Raw genomic sequence first — 16779 nt, forward strand, 5'->3', positions numbered from 1 at the left:
GATGTTTATAAGGTAGAAGCTAAGGGAGGTGAGTAGGTGCAGCACCGGTGGTACAGTCGTTACGAGCATTGATTGTGAGTATGGATGCCTGGGCTCAAGCCCCTGCTGAGGCAACTTTTTTTTTCCGCTTTCTTCGAGCATTGATTATGAGTACGGATGCTAGGGTTCGAGCCTCTACTGAGGCAACTTTTTTCTTAGGTTTTTTGTCTAAGTTTTTTTTTTTAATGCACGTGACTGCCAGCACTATATAATTTGCCTAATGTTAATACTAAATTTTGTCATGATTTGTAGCACATTATATACTTTTGGAATGTTATAGCAGCTAGGTACACAACAGTTAGGTTTTGGTGAAAAGGCTTTCAAAAAGGCAGCACATGATTTTAATATCAGCATATAGCTACCATCTATTATGGTGGCTTTGGTTTAGAGCACTGTGTATGTACACATCTTGTTCAGATATAAAAATGTTGGTAGAGGGATTGAAAGTTGATGAGAGTTATATATAGCTAGCTGGAGATGATTGTGAATAAAAACATTGACAGGCTCTTTTATGTTGCAATACCCATGTCTTTCCAGCAAGTTGAGATAATATAAAACTTGTGCTATCATAATAACTATACTGAAGTAGCCGGAGATTACCAGTAAGAGTTTTGATCAGTAGGATGATGCATGCTTATTATATTCCTTCTGCACAGCACACTCACTCTGATGTCTGATCTCATTGTTAAGAGACTAAATACACTTTCATTTCAGGAATTAGTGACGGCCATACTTTCTCAGATTGATATCAAACTGTGAAAAAATGCCAGAATATTTATAAACATTGAGATTTATATCATGATGTTATAGTCTGTATCCTGCATGATGTCAAAAGTAATATGCATGGTCTGTTGATAGTGATTGTGATAACTGAGCACTGACTGTGAGGGGTATGATCAAGTCTTCTTGGCTATAGTGGATGGATAACTGAGTCTTAAGATGTGTTGATGCATGTATGAGTAGGTTAATTGATTGACCAAAACTGAGATCATAGTAGATTGTAGTAAAAAATAAAATTGACAGTTTTTGGATATGCCTGTCATATACTGGTGAATTAAAAGTTCGACTGTAAGTAATAGTTAGTCTCTTCTTGGAATAGTGACTGCAGTGTAGCAGGTTTAGGGGGTTTCAAGAAGCTTCCTTTGAAAAATGATTATACAACAGTTGAGTATTTGATAATTAATTATTGCGGCTTGTGCCTATAATAAGCGATGTGCGTACTCAGCACACCGTAAATATTTGTTTTACAGATAATTGTTGCCAAATGCAGTCTCAGAGCATCTAAATTTCAAAAATTCCCTGGGGGGGAGGCATTCCCGAGGCATGGTGTTTGCACACTCACCCATTCACTGTATATGTCCACCTTCTAAACTGGAAACCCCCTTACAATCCGCTCCTTGATTTCCAAACACAGCTATATAGCTAAAAAGAATTTACACCGTGTAGTATGGGAATTTGAATTATTACATCATGGAAAAAATCCTTCAAAGCACTTATTACTTCATTATAGTGGAACCCAACCCACCCATCATCATTAAGTTCAGTGATGTCCAAGTTGGTCACGTGAGATTACTAGCGCCTGCTATACATATTTTCTTCATGGATTGCGCTGCATGGGTGACTCTATTGGAGGCATGTGATTGATGCAGGCCAGCGTCGAGGCCAACGTAAGTGAAACGCAAGAGCAACAGACTATGTCGAGTAATGACGTTGATAAACTCATGGACGAAGAAACAGGACAGACCATCACCAGAGATATGTCCAGTCCCAGAGGCAGACTGCCCAGCGAGTCCTATAGTGTTGCTGGGTGAGTAGTTGATGAAATGCATGATATATTTACGACATGTACTGTATTATAAAGTGGACGGAAAAAAGGCATCCACTTCCTAAAATAGGATATTAGGCCCCTATTTGGTGATTATTAGTTTCTCATCCAGTCTTTCTAATTATTATTTTGTGATGCGGGCGGGAGGGAATTACCATTAGGCCATTATAATATTTATACACTAATGTACAGACCTTGTCCAAATCGTCTTTCTTTCCTCTCACAAATTTACATTTGTTTTTAGCTGCAATCATGCTCAATCGACTTAATCATAGCGGGATTTCAGTTGACTGTTGAAAAACAGAATCCACTGTAGTAATTTACCAAGGAGAACAGCGATGCATAGTGCACTGTAGTGTTAATTTTAAAAATGCCATCTAATTTCAATGCAAATTGTGATGGTTTGGTATCACGTGTTCTTCTGAGCATGCACAGACTAAATAATGGCTTACCATGTGGGTGGTCTAAGAAGGATGCGGGCGGTGGATGAGAAACTAATAATCACCAAATAGGGGCCTTATTGAAAAACACCAATCCGCGATTGGTACAATCAGCGTGTCCATCTGTAAACTACAATATTTTGCTAGACAATGTTTGTCCAGCTTGGGATGAATTTTGGGAGCAGTTTAGAATGATTCAACCTGTTGTCTTCATTTGTCACCACTTAATTATTCCACCAGCACTTAACGATATTAGTGCTAATCATGCCAAGACCAAATTTAAAGGTTAAATTAGTAGACTATCAGGGAAATTCCATTGTTTTGGTACAGAATGATTTATATGTATGTTAATGCTTACTGGTTCCCTGGTCCATGGTTTGATCTGTACGTGTTCTTATGTGTAGATCTGATGCATTCAACAGTCAGTGTTTACAGGGCATGGGCAGGATTTCTTGGAGGGAAGTCCTGAAATTACATGCACAACATTTGCCCTTGGGCATATATGTGACCCAGTCTGAGAAAACCGGTCTTATCGCCCATGTCAGCAGATTCGATTTTTCACCCAGGACACAAAGCTACATGAATAAACTATCTAATTCCACAATCAAAATCAGCTAGACTTGAGTGGTCTGGTTTTGCTGGCTGCTTTTCCCAAGCCCAGTGGCGATCTGTATGTGCGGTGTGGGGCCTTAATGGAGCTCTGGTCAGCCTGGGGATGACTGTATGTGGCTGTACAGCTCTGTGGTGTTGAGTAAGTACCTCTGCTGTGAATTTCCTTTCATTTTAGCCAATTTTGAGACCTCAATGGCCCAAAACTTGGCCTAATTCATCCCTACGCCTTCCTTTTCAATTTTTGAACACCATCTTGTCCGCCTTCCAGCCCCCCCCTACCTCCCACCCATTTTGCAGCTCGCCTGATACAGTCAACCTCGGTTTAAAAACTATCTAAAATGGTGGGAAACTTAGTTGTTGACTACTTGCACAGTGGATGCTGTGGAAGGTAAGGAATTGGTGTAAAACGTGTGAAAATTTGGTACACATAGCTTCAACCATTGGCGAGCTACAACACACTAAATACTTAAAACCGGCATTTCTCAATACTTTTAAATAGGTGATAAGCCTGGTTTTCCCAGACTGGGTCACATACAACTTATAGCCAGATACTCCATAACAGTTAACTTACCAACTTCAGCCATGAAACATGTCCAGAAGTAGTACTAGCCACTTAGAACAGCCACAGCAGCCAGTTTATAACTTTGTATTATTGGGTGGATCATGTGATCTCACGTGACAGTTGTATGTGACCCAGTCTGAGAAAACCAGTCTTATCGCCCATGTCAGCAGATTCGATTTTTTACCCAGGACACAAAGCTACATGAACTATCTAATTCCACAATCAAATCAGCTAGACTTGAGTGGTCTGGTTACCCGCTTTCCAGGCCCACCTCCCACCCATTTTGCAGTTCGCCTGATACAGTCAACCTCGGTTTAAAAACTATCTAAAATGGCGGGAAACTTAGTTGTTGGCTACTTGCACAGTGGATGCTGTGGAAGGTAAGAAATTGGTATAAAACGTGTGAAAATTTGGTACACATAGCTTCAACCATTGGCGAACTACAACACACTAAATCCTTAAACCCGCATTTCTCGATACTTTTAAATAGGCGATAAGCCCGGTTTTCCCAGACTGGGTACGCAATTTTGTACAGTTAGCACTATTAACCTAACTAGCTTATTTCATTTCTTAACATACCAACGACTGACTTCCCCACATGTACCCTGGATCCAAATTATTTAATGCTTTCTTCCAAGCATGAGTGACCATTGTTATTGGTTTTAATTATACAGTGCAGTAGCACCAAGAGTCCCTACTATTATTAACTCTTGGAAGCACTATATACATATTCTCATTAAAATATTGATCAGAAACCAACCTCATAGTACCTTCACGGTACCCCCAATAAATTGCTACAAATTACAATTTTTGATCCTTTTGTAGTGAATTTTGGAGTGGTAGCACCCTGTTCACACTAAGGTACACCGCGGTACGGCATGAAATAAACTATGGGGTGAATCAATTAAGTCATACCAAACTGGGTCCACAAGACAAAGTGGGCTGGCATGGGTTGATCTGGGACAGGATACAATGTGAATGCAACTTGGCCGGTCAACTCGGATTTGCAATGATAATTGCTTCTGTTGTCCACACAGCACTACACCCTAAACATTGGGCTATAAGTATTCTCAACATGGCTACAACATACCGTAAGACGTGCTACGCTTCTGGTAGACTCCCAGCTATTTTGTTCTACTGACAGATACACCCACCCATAAAGCAGCATACAGCTTATTCTTTGTGTCACCACTACAATTTCAGTACAGTTTTACTAAGCATGTAAACAAAGAATATCTTATACATTGTGTGCTTCATTTCCCAGCAAACTTTCTGGCAGTGGTATGAACACAGGCTAACACTTAAGTTAGATAACCCAGATTGGCTGGATTGGCTGGATTGGCTGAGTAGTATAATGTGACCAGATGTTAGTGTGTTATGAAGCCCAATAGCTGTTACAGGTGGAGTAGTGGGCTTGTTTCTACTAATTAATGTTACATTTCTTTACTATCCATCCAGGCTCATAGTATATTGGTAGTGCCACAAGGTCTGTGGGTTACTAAATTATGTAGACCCCTGTGGTCTGAAGTCTAACTATTATTTTTTTGACTGGCTAATTCCTTCGGACAATTCAGTGTAACTTAAACACGGCTAAGACTACAGGCTTAGATGTCACTGCACCCCCAACAGGTGCTTTTTGTTGTACCGCAGTACATTTAATGGACTTACTTTTGTCCTCCATTTTGTGTCCCACTTCTTTTCATTGATGGTGTAAAATGATTCACAGAGCATGTTGTAGCTTCCCTGTAGCTTTGCTGACTAGCTATCATGCTCCATATTAGATCCGTAGTGACTGGATTGATTGCAGAGATGCTTCTTGTATAGTTCCTCATTTGTAACGCTGTGTAATGGGCTGAACACAGCTGAAAACGAAGTGTCCACTTCACTGTTCAGTAGTTGATGGTTGGGGCGCATGCTCAGATGCAAAATTAATTCAATGGTGCGTGAGTTCACCAGTTGTGATTATGTTGCGAAATAGTAAACAAACAAGCACACACGTAATTTTTCCTTGTGCTTATACAATGCTTTGATATGTAGCTTTTTGTATGTATATAATTTCCTTGCCACGCCCACTTTTGGCTTTCGCGATGTTTGTGGCTGCATGTGCCCGGGGACACACCACATTTGTAAGTAGTTTTGTTCGTTTGTATGATGGTTTCTCTCTCTTTGTTTGGAGCAATCATCTCATTTACTCAAACCTACTTTGGTTTTCAGCCACCGATCATTTATATCTCTCTGTATCTTAGAATACTGTGGTTATTTTTGTGTATTTGAACAAGTTTTTGGTCAGCAATTGTGAGATGCGTTTTCCATGCAGCACCCTTGCTAGTGCCTTGATCCTTTCAAATACAAGTCACAGTGGTCAGTGATGGTTGTGTAGTGAAAATTGTCTACTTTGAACCCCCTGACATTATTCAACAGGTGACTAAATTGTGCAGGTCATTTTGCACACAAATGATACGTATGGGTAATGTTCAACTTGGCTGATTTAGACAGGTGATCTTGTTATGCAGTGACCCAGGTCTCACTGTATTTATACAGCAAGAATTACTAATTTCCTAACTGGCTGGGAGTTGTTATGTTAAGATGCTTAGCCCTACAATGTCAAATAGTGTAAATTTTAAAAGAACAAAATTAAGAATAAAAACCTGGTCGGGAGTTGGTAGGACATTTACAAAACCTATGATTATGTATAACTCTGTGTGGCCTAGTGGGCATACTATAATGGGGAGGTCAACCCGTAGTAAATTCCATAGTAATGGCTGCTTAATTAAACAAACTAAAAAACTTCAGTGCTACAACAGTACAATACTATTATCCCACCTTTACATACAGGCCATAAAAACCTTAAAAGCATGTTCTTTGTGTTTATTTTAGAAAAAACTCACAGATACACCCCTGTAAAAAAGCTAAAATATTTTAGTGGGTGCTTATATTGCTTTGTCGTGTCCAGCGGCAAACATATCTATATTGCTTTCATGACTTTAATTATGAGACCACCTCATTTTACATTTGAAATTTTAGTTTCATATTTTATATGTATAATTTTACTGACATTTTGTAGAGAACCTGAGGAATTGGAGACTAACAGACAAAGATTTCGACGATACTTTTCAATTGCAATTGTCATCTTTAGTATGTTAGTCAGCTCCATTGGTAAGTGTTATGGGACCACTAGAATATTCTATGTTTTTTTTATAAACATCAATACAGAATAAATTGAGTAAAATCCTTCTAAAATCTTTCATATGTTGTAGATCCATCACAAGTTAATTTGCTGACTGTGGATTTTCAGTCAAATTTTGCCCACAACTTAAAATTAGCATACACTTTTCTGCTATACTGCATGTATACTATAGCATAAATGTCCTGCTGTGGTATATAGCATTTATATATTGTACTGACAGGATATAATGAGTTTATTTGCTAGCATCAGTTTGTGTTCGGGCAGAATTTATGTTGTTGGGTTGTTATTGCATCACACAATGTTGTAGCCTTTGTATACTTCATTTATGTTAACAGGTTATTCCATCATATTTGGATCAATATGGCCATATTTTGAAAAGGTATGTCTGTAGTACCTACTTCTGTTTAGCAGTTGTGTACATGTAGTTTTGTGTGTATACTCATGTGTATGTGTTTTGTAGTCTCAAGCAGTCCGTTTTGTTTTTGGCTTGAGCGTTGGCAGAGATTACTCGCTTCTCCATTGGCAAAACCATCTTTCCTGTAGTGGAGCAGTCCCAATACAATGACACCTAATGAATGTCTCAATTTTGATTGGATCGCTACACGTGGTCACCGTCTTTACTTGCACACTTACAAAAATAATTTTAGTGGCGCTAAGCATGACAATAGAGCATTCAAAAATTATACTTTCAAAATTTATTTTAGCAACTGCTCTTCAATAATTTCCCCTTCGAAATTAACCCGTTATACGGTATCTGTTGGATATTTTTGTGACCAACAGAAATTTTTTCTCACTTTAATGGCAGTTATCTTTTGGGTGGGAGTTTGTTGAAAGAATGGTACCACACTTGCAGGTATCTTTCATTAGAAGATTTTGTTTAAAATATTTTATGTGGTTTTTGTATTGTTCTTAAGGTTTTGACCCCAGAGATGTACAATAAGTATATCTTTATATATTAAAGCATTGCTGCAACTGCTATATGGATAACCACGAGGTGCATAGCTGAGATCCACCGCTGTACTTTATGAAATTTCAAAGCTACAGTTATGGCAGTGATTAAAATACAGGCGGTTGTCAACAGCTGGGCACTGATAACATTATATGGAGAACTCATTAATCAGCAGCTTAGTCCACAGAAAACTAATAAGGTTTACTATTACAGTGGAACCTGTTAGTCAGGACACTTGAACACCTGTATAATCAGGACACTTGATAATGGTCACTTAGTAAGTAAACTGACCTGGAAAAATCAGGACACCTCGATAATTAGGATTTATGGTCAGTCCTAAGGTGTCCTTAACACACAGGTCACGGGTTTCACTATATTACACTAACTACAAGGTTCTGGAGCACTAACCATAATGTATACTGGTCTATTAACACTCACCTGGACTACTGTTAACATGTGTACAAGGTGCCATGTTAGTGCATTTTTATGTACTGGGTTTCAATCCACTAAAAGTTCCATAAATAATTTAAAGCATCATATTGCTCGTGCACTTGGCCTTGATGCTAACAAAGCACTCGGCTGTGGCTCATGCTTTATTAGCAACTGCCTGCCTGTCTGACGCCTTCAGTCAAGCATAGTGGAAAAGTGGCTACAGCTACAGCCCTAATTCTTTCACAGAAACATTTCTAGTTCACTGAAGAAAAAACCTTTGGTATATTGATAAACACACAATGAGTGCACTATTGTGTTACCTTTTATCGTTCTTTACCATGGCCATCAGTCAAGGTTCTCCACTGATAGTGTTAATAGACTACAGTAGGGCTTCCATCTACAGGTATACATTGTATCAAACTATTCTAACACACGTGGCATTGCACCAAACTATTTGAACACATGTGGCAATAGTAAAAAACTTTGGCGGTAAAAAAGTTTGGTGAAAACCCACTATTGCAAAATTGGTTGGAAAAAAAACTTTGGCGAATGGCACTTCACCTGAATTTTTTTATAATCTATGATAGAATGTAGCTACCACATACTGTATACACCGGAAGTGTGAGTGATTAAACAACTTGCCAATTAAGGGGCATGGCAGCCGTTTTGATCACGAGTCTTTATCTCTCACAGTAAGGGATGACGACTCGCAATGGAAACGGCTGCCACACCTCAAGCTGGATCAGAGTAGTACGTAATGTCCAAGTAAAACAATAAGAAGTGAATATTCCTACTGTGCATTTTGAGTGTAGGATATTCACTTCTTATTGTTTTATTTGGACATTACGTACTACTCCGATCCAGCTTGTTTCAGTACTTTTTATTGCAGTACTATACACTGTCCCTACTCTAATTTAAGATTCCTAATTTTTTCTTATACTTGTTGTATTACATTTACTTTTGGTTAGTGTAGACAGCCAGCATATTGTGCACCATATTTTAGTAAAACTTTTGTAATTTTCCACTCTTAAAAAAGTCAAATCATAACGTTCCGTTTTTATTTGAACCATTCACATATATTCTTTAGCTCCTTTGATGGCTAGGACATTATGTTTGACGACTTCATGGTGGTCTGACATTTTTGCCTCAGGCTCACGCTAATGCGCAAACACTGTCTGGTGACAACGCTTGAATTTCTTGGGCCTCCACCTAGCCAATCAGAATCGAGGAGTTGCATAATCATTTTAAAACAGTGAAAAATCATTTGAAAATGGCTAGGAATAAAGAGTAGGGAGATGCAATCTCTTCATTTTAGTCGTGTTAGTAGAGGATAGTGTTTCATTTCTGGTGAAACATTGAGTCAAGATTCTTCAGTCTTCAAGGTGATATCGGCCCTACAACAGACAAACGTCTAAGTGAATAAATTCTAATAAGCGGCTTTAAATCATCTGCTTTTTTGTCTACCTCCAATACATTCATGCAATTGTGCAACTCATCGGTTCTGATTTGCCAACCAATATTTTGGTTGGATGACACTTCTGGGCTCAAGAAACTTGAGCATTGTCACCAGACAGTGCTTGCGCATTAGCATGAGCCCAGCTGACTAGCTGTTTAGTGACCAACCTATTATATTTGTCTCTGCTTCACTGTATGATTAAATCCTTACTACAGCACATCTAGAATGTAATACACATTATGAGCAATTTGTTTACTCTTAGATTGATGGTTCAGCCACAGAATCTTTTTTGGGACTAATTATTGCTTCATTCAGTTTGGGCCAGCTGATCTTCTCACCACTTTTTGGAATATGGTCCAACTATCGACCCATCTCAGAACCCTGGCTCTTCTGCCTTACCCTTTTCATAGGTGGCAACATACTGTATGTTTATGCCGAAGCATTTGATGACAGTGAAAAGTGGATTCTCTTGGTCAGCAGATTCATTGTAGGCTCAGGAGCAGGTAAAAGCTGGGAGGTTTTGTTTTGCTGATCTTATTTTATTTATGTTTTTAGCTAACAATGCTATTATGAGAGCTTACTGCTCAAGTGCATCTCGTGAGGATGAGCGTAACACAGTGATGACATTTCTGTCTGCTATGAGAGGCCTGGGCTTCATTCTTGGACCATGTATGACCAGTGTATTGGACACATGTGACTACTATTATGTTTTCTCTCAGGTTTAGGTTTGTTATTTCAACCATTGGGTGAAGATGGGTTGGAGTGGGACGCCATCCAGCTTTACTTCAACTTGTACACCGGTCCTGCCTATTTGGCTATTCTCTTGTCAATAATCAACATTGCTTTAATTCTCTTTTTCTTCAAAGAATCTGATGTACATCATACAAAGGCAGTGGTACCTCTCAGCCGTTTGTTTTTGTGCTGTGTACACAGACCAGATAAAGAATATAATCAAAGTAGGTATGTATGTTAGCTGAGAGCAGTTATTATTACATGTTGTAGTATTGGAAGAAAAGAGGATGGCCGCAAGTGATGGACAGTATGATTGTATTGCTGCTTGGGTTGCGATCTTTATTTATTTTATAATTGTGGGAGTGTTTGCATCTGGAGAAACGTAAGTGTGTGTGTGTGTGTGCACGCGCATGTGTGTGTGTGCTTGTAGACTTATGATTGACTCAGTGTATGGTAGCGTTTTGTTGATTGCTCTATTAGGATATTTTACAAATACGGAAAGACACATGTATGAAACACACTGTTACCCATTTGCACATACACACGTACACACACACACACACACACACACACACACACACACACACACACACACACACACACACTACACACACACACACACTACACACACACACACACTGCACACACACACACTACACACACACATGTGTATCGCATAGAAATTTCATGAAGTTTGTAACTCTCTCCATAGCATAATATCACCATATGGACAAGACCAGTATGCATGGAGCAACTCAGACGCTTCACTGTATGTGAACATCATATTTGGAGTGAACGCAGTCATTGGTGTTGGCGTCTTTATTGGAACTAATTTTATTGTTAAGTGGTGGTAAGGAAATGAGGTTATTTTTGAGGGTAGCAAATTTGCGATTGACTGGTCTCACAAAAGTTTGAGCTTAAAAAAAAGTTCATGAATCACTGCCATCCAGTAGTGTATTGAACAAGCAGCTAGCAACAATTCAAAATTTCTCAAAAATAGCCCTGAATGTAGTAGACACGTGATATACTTTTAACCTTCAAAATGGTTACCTGGGTAACTGGCCATCTACTGAAAACAAGGAACATGAATGAGTACACTTTTAGGTGGTCACTTGGTATCCAATTTAGGTGGTTTTACTTTGATATTATATTTTACAGTGTAATATGGTTTTTCCTTGTTCTTTTTTCAGGGTACCAGAACGTGTAATGTTTATTGGCACCTTGTTTACAATGGCGTTAGGCTTGATTGTATGGATACCGTATGGTCCCGGTCATCCTGATGTACAAATTGTAGGTAGGGAGATGTATTGTAAACAGCATGTATCAGAAACAGTATAAAATCTGTACAAAACAGTCAAGCTGAGTACATCAATAGCAGTCTGCCAACATTAATTTTACTACTTTAGTTTTCCCTGACTCTTTCTTTAAAACTAGATCCTTATTCAGGTTGGCTGTTGAGTTTTTGTGGTTGCAATGCCCAAAACCAACTGGACTTGCTTTTTAGTTGTCTTTTTCGTTTCCTTCTCTACAAATAATATCATCATACAGTATATTTTATTATGTTTTTAATGTCTACATACTTTCTCTATAAATTTACTGAAGAAGCTATTGGAATGTGACTACACTATAGAGAATCATGGTCATGCTTTTATATGTGTGTGACCGTCGTCACTTTATAACTGCATAGTTGCTACTCAGTCCCACAAAAAAAAATTGAACTATTATAGGTGGACTATCCATGTATTGTATAAGTGATTTGTCTTTGTTTATGAATCTTGATAGCATGCTTATTGCTCATGCTTGGTTTTTGTGTTATAACTCCTTGACTTCTCAACTCAACTCTAATTTACTACAAGCCACAAAGAGTTTGAGTATGGCTGTTCACAGAAATCTATGAACCCAATTTCAGCCTATTACCATAAGCGATTTACCCTGTAGTTGACAAAATTGTAGTTTTTGTTTATAATCACAAGTAGACAAAAATTTTTGGAATTTTCAATTAAAGTAGGGACCATAGCACATTACTGAAACAAGCTGGAGTAGTGCATGATACTAAATTACAGTAAAACAATAAGAAGTGTTATATCCCTACTGTGCTCTTCCTTATGGTATCACAGTAGGGATATAACACTTCTTATTGTTTTACTGTGATTTAATATCATACACTACTCCAGCTTGTTTCAATGCTTTTTATTGATGTGCTATGGTCCCTACTCTAGTTCAAAATTTCAAAAAAAATTGTGTACTTGTTTGTTTACTTTCTTTGTAAATAATAATTATTATGACTGGTAATCTCGTGCATACCACATCAAAACAAAGAAATGGTGCCACGTGCCCCACTTATATCATTTATCATCTGAAAAGTGAAGTATCCATTACACTTCATTGTCAGCTATGTTCAACCCGTTACGCAGCAGTACGAATCAAGAACTGTTCGAAAAGCACCTCTGCAATCAAAGTAGCCACTATGAAAAATACGAATGATTTCTGTTATGAAGGGAAGCCATCACGTGCTACCACCAAATCGACATTTTTCGCTGTCAGCAAAGATGAATAGGACACAGAGGAGGACAATGGTAAGTCCATGAAGAATGCATTGTATGTACTGTGGTATGCCAAAAGGCACCTCTCGGGCCGAAATAATGTCGAACAGTGAAAAAAATCAAGCCCGTAGCCTTAGCCATTATCGAGTTACGCTTGTCTGAAGGCATCAGTCAGTCAGTTACTCAAGTAGTCAGTCAGTCTAAATATATATTTTTAAAATTTTGTAACAACTTATTGAAAGCATTTCAGGTTGATCTGAAGGCTTGTTTGGGCTTAGTTTTGCCTAACCAATACTGTCGTCTGGGAAAAGTGAGGCTGGTTTTTGGATGATGTTTTTTCATGAGCCACACCCACAGCTTTGTGGTCCCTACTATACTGTATGGTACTTAACTTCATAAAATTGTGTACTGAGGATTTCCAAATCTTTGCTACACTCGTACAAAAGCGCAACCCATTCACGTACGCTTCCATCACTTGCAATTTCAACTGTATGGGTATAGCTACTAGTAGCTGTTGCTCGTTACTGTAACAGTATACATGGGTTTATATGGGATAGCTATGTATAGCTGCGAGAAGCATCACACTGCTGCTTATGATGAAGATCTATGAGGGAGAATGATATATCAGACAGTTGGGATGAGAAATAGCTACAGACGAGTTGCTTGTGCGTTGAATGTTGATATTTCTACTGTGCAGAGAACAGTGAAATTATTCACTGAAATGGGATCCATTCAGAAACGAAAATATCCTCCAAATATTAAGAACACTAAGCTTACAGAGTTTGCAAAGATGTTTATTGTCTGTTTAGTAATTGAAAGACCAGGTATATATTTACATGGAGTACACAGGAATCAATGTACAAGAGTCAACTATTTGTAAAACTTTGAAGGCTTGTGTCAACAAAAAATGGCATTAGTGGCTAATCAGAAGAGTGAATTACTGAGATCACAATATATTCTAGATGTGTCTATCTACGAAGACTACCCTGAACTATTTGTGTTTGTTGATGAAATGGGATGTGATAGAAGGGACAGATATCGAAAGTTTGCATATGGCATGAAGGGAAAGACACCTATAAAACAACGGAATTTGTTTAGAGGTGAGCATGTTTCTGCTATTGTTGCCATGACCAATAAAGGTGTGCTGGATTTTAATACAGTGACAGGTGGTGTATCAGCAGAAACATTTGACCACTTAGTAATTACTGCCCTGCTACCACACCTACAGCCATTTAATGGAGTGAACCCTCGCAGTGTAGTTGTGTTGGACAATGCATCAATACATCATGCTAGTGATATGCTACCATATGTCAGAAACGCAGGATGTTTGGTATATTTTTTACCACCATACAGTCCGGATCTAAATCCAATTGGGTGTTTATTCAGCAAAGTGAAAAGTGTATTAAAAGCAAATGATGAAGTCTGGTCTGATTTTACTGTGCAAACTGCTTTAGCACTAAACTGTATTACTGAAGAAGATTGTCAATCATGGTTTTTGTATTGTGGATACCAGTAATAACTTGTCATATTAATTTTATTATTTGTGGTTTTTTGTATTATGGTAATAATAATTAGTGTTGTATAGTGATTCCCACCTTTTAGGCAAAACTGATTTTTTACCCTATTTTACAGATGGGTCATAGTTGTGCATACTCCACTAAAGTACAGCTTGTAGTGAGGTTGTACACTTACCTCACTCAAAGTTGCTAATCAGACAAGTGGGATAGAGTTCCAACCATCACTGTTTATTATAGGGTTGGCTTTGTGGTTGCCACAAAACATAAACAAATTACAAAAATACATGTCAGAGCTTTTGACACCAGCCCTGTTGAAGCTGAACAGATTAATCTACTGATTGTCTGATTATTAGTACAACTCTAATAATAATTGTATCACTGAACAAAATAATGTTTCACAATGTAGCACCAAATCACAAAGTGTACTACAAGTCAGCCGGTCATCAATCTGTCACTTTCCTAAGCCCCTAAGAGTACTTGATATGCGTTCCTTCTCTTCTTTGAAATCTCCATCTGTAAGTACATTGTCTTCAAACAATTCTTTTGCTCTTTTTAGATCATCTAAACAACTCCGTCGGATTGATACAGCTTTCATTGGTGATAATCCTTGCACCTTGGTTGGTGACTTTTCCTTTGCAGGAGTATTGATCGTTTTAACTATTGCTGATGTTGCACCTGCAATTAAATCAGCCACTCCTTCTTTGGGTGCTTTTTTCTTGTTATGACGACCTGTTAGTAGTGGAATTTCTGGGGGCACTTTGTAATCATCATGATGTTCACTTTGTATTAGTTTTCCCCATAGGCGTAACTTCACAGTCTCCAACTTTGGGTGTTTTTCCTGTAGTTTAACAAATATTTCATCTAATTCTTCTTCAGACTTGTCACGGGCAGTTGAAGCTTTCTTCTTGGAAGGAGGTTCTGTTATGTCTGCCTCTGTCGTCTCTTTGTACAATGCCTTTTCACACCATAAGGTAATTCTGGCACCCGTGGGAAAGATGGAGTACATGTTATCTAAGTCTCGTTGCTCCTGCAACCATCGCTTTGCTTGTGAAGGTGGCTCAAAGAAACCAAGTTGAAATGTCTCGGTGGTCAGTTCATCACCAAATGCATCCAATAAGCTCCTTCTTAGGCTGATTATAGTATCAAATTTTTCAGTAATGTCATACCATGTCCTAATGATGAAATCGCTCTTTCTTTTCGGATTGATAAGTTTGATCATATAAGTATAGGTCACTTGTGTGGCAGCATCTATGGTGGCAGCCTGAGGCCGGTGCTGCTCAATTCGAGATTTGTCATGGCTGAAAGCTGTCCCGGGTTGCTCATTACCGGACTGTCGAGACTGAACGGTAGCCAATGCTGAATTTTGGAATGCTATACCAGTCTGAACTGGTGGTGGTAAAATCCTTGAATTTGTCTGACCTGCGACTGCACCCAAAGAAAGAAATTGTTGCAGCAAGCCAAGTTGGCCAATTAAATTACTACTTGAATTCGTAGTAGTCATAACCGTCCCTCTTGATATTAAAATGTTCACAGCAACGTAGTAGAAATACCTGGGCATTACCTCGGTAAAAAGGCGGTAGGTGACGTTAAGGATCACGTTTTGCGCTTAATGCACATGCTGCAGAGATTTGGAAATCCTCAGTACCAAGCTTGGTATCGAGATTCGCTAACCATTATATGTGCAAGGTGATCAGATTGTGGGATTACATTTTAATATGATTTTTGTAAATGTGAATAAACCAAAACTAGTTGCATATATCTTAGGGCAATTCTTAAACTTTGTATGTAGCTGGTAAACAACTCTACTGAAGGGGCTTCCAGTTGTAGCTTTAGACAATAGATGCTGGGGTCTGGATACTCAGCCCCCAGTCACAGAAAAAGTTTCAATACTGGAATCTAATAAAATTATTGGAAAGAAAATGCTTGTAGCTTGCTTTTTAAAAAATCTAATCCTTGTGTTAATCCCTAAATGCTTGCATTTAACAATTATTTTAATGAAGAGTAGTTACTTAGATACTAAGGGTGTCAATCATCAAAAGGGGAGTTCCCCTAAAACTGCATGCCTGTGTCAGAAGAGAGAACACAGAGCTACTACTTGTGCATACATGAGCACTGTGTAATTGTTCATCGTATTAATAACACACTGTGTAACATGCCAGTTGTCTTGGCTGCATGGTGTGTCTTCCATTTTTTCTTGTGATTGCCTCTTGCAATATCTATGCTATGATCAGCTTGTGTTCATCGCAAGCCAACCTGATACATCATATTACATTTTTTGAATCTCTAACTATCAGAATTGACTGTCCCTGATGAACTTCTCTCGTTCAGTAGAAATGTGGTGAACGCTCTATTGGAGAGATTTGCTATTTGACAATCTCCACACCAGTGAAAGACAATTCTTAGGTTCAGCCAGAAGTGACTACATAAAGCTCATTTATAGCAAATGAAATCCTTACAAATTTTAGACATATTTGTATGGCCCTTA

The 16779-nt window shown here is 38.4% G+C and overlaps 1 protein-coding gene across 1 annotated transcript in view; it reads left to right on the forward strand.

Moving 5' to 3' along the window:
• The first annotated feature begins 1607 nt into the window (after window positions 1–1607).
• The window catches only part of LOC136238193 (major facilitator superfamily domain-containing protein 8-like), a 16420-nt gene continuing 1248 nt past the window's right edge, over window positions 1608–16779 (forward strand). The window contains exons 1-9 of the mRNA XM_066028539.1: window positions 1608–1846; window positions 6543–6634; window positions 7001–7044; window positions 9765–10005; window positions 10058–10171; window positions 10222–10458; window positions 10505–10616; window positions 10947–11084; window positions 11425–11528. Of these exons, the coding sequence (XP_065884611.1) occupies window positions 1683–1846; window positions 6543–6634; window positions 7001–7044; window positions 9765–10005; window positions 10058–10171; window positions 10222–10458; window positions 10505–10616; window positions 10947–11084; window positions 11425–11528 (1246 nt within the window). The 5' untranslated portion in view covers window positions 1608–1682. The remainder of the gene's footprint in view (window positions 1847–6542; window positions 6635–7000; window positions 7045–9764; window positions 10006–10057; window positions 10172–10221; window positions 10459–10504; window positions 10617–10946; window positions 11085–11424; window positions 11529–16779) is intronic.

This window comes from Dysidea avara, chromosome 11 (assembly GCF_963678975.1).
Source record: "Dysidea avara chromosome 11, odDysAvar1.4, whole genome shotgun sequence".
NCBI lineage: Eukaryota > Metazoa > Porifera > Demospongiae > Dictyoceratida > Dysideidae > Dysidea > Dysidea avara.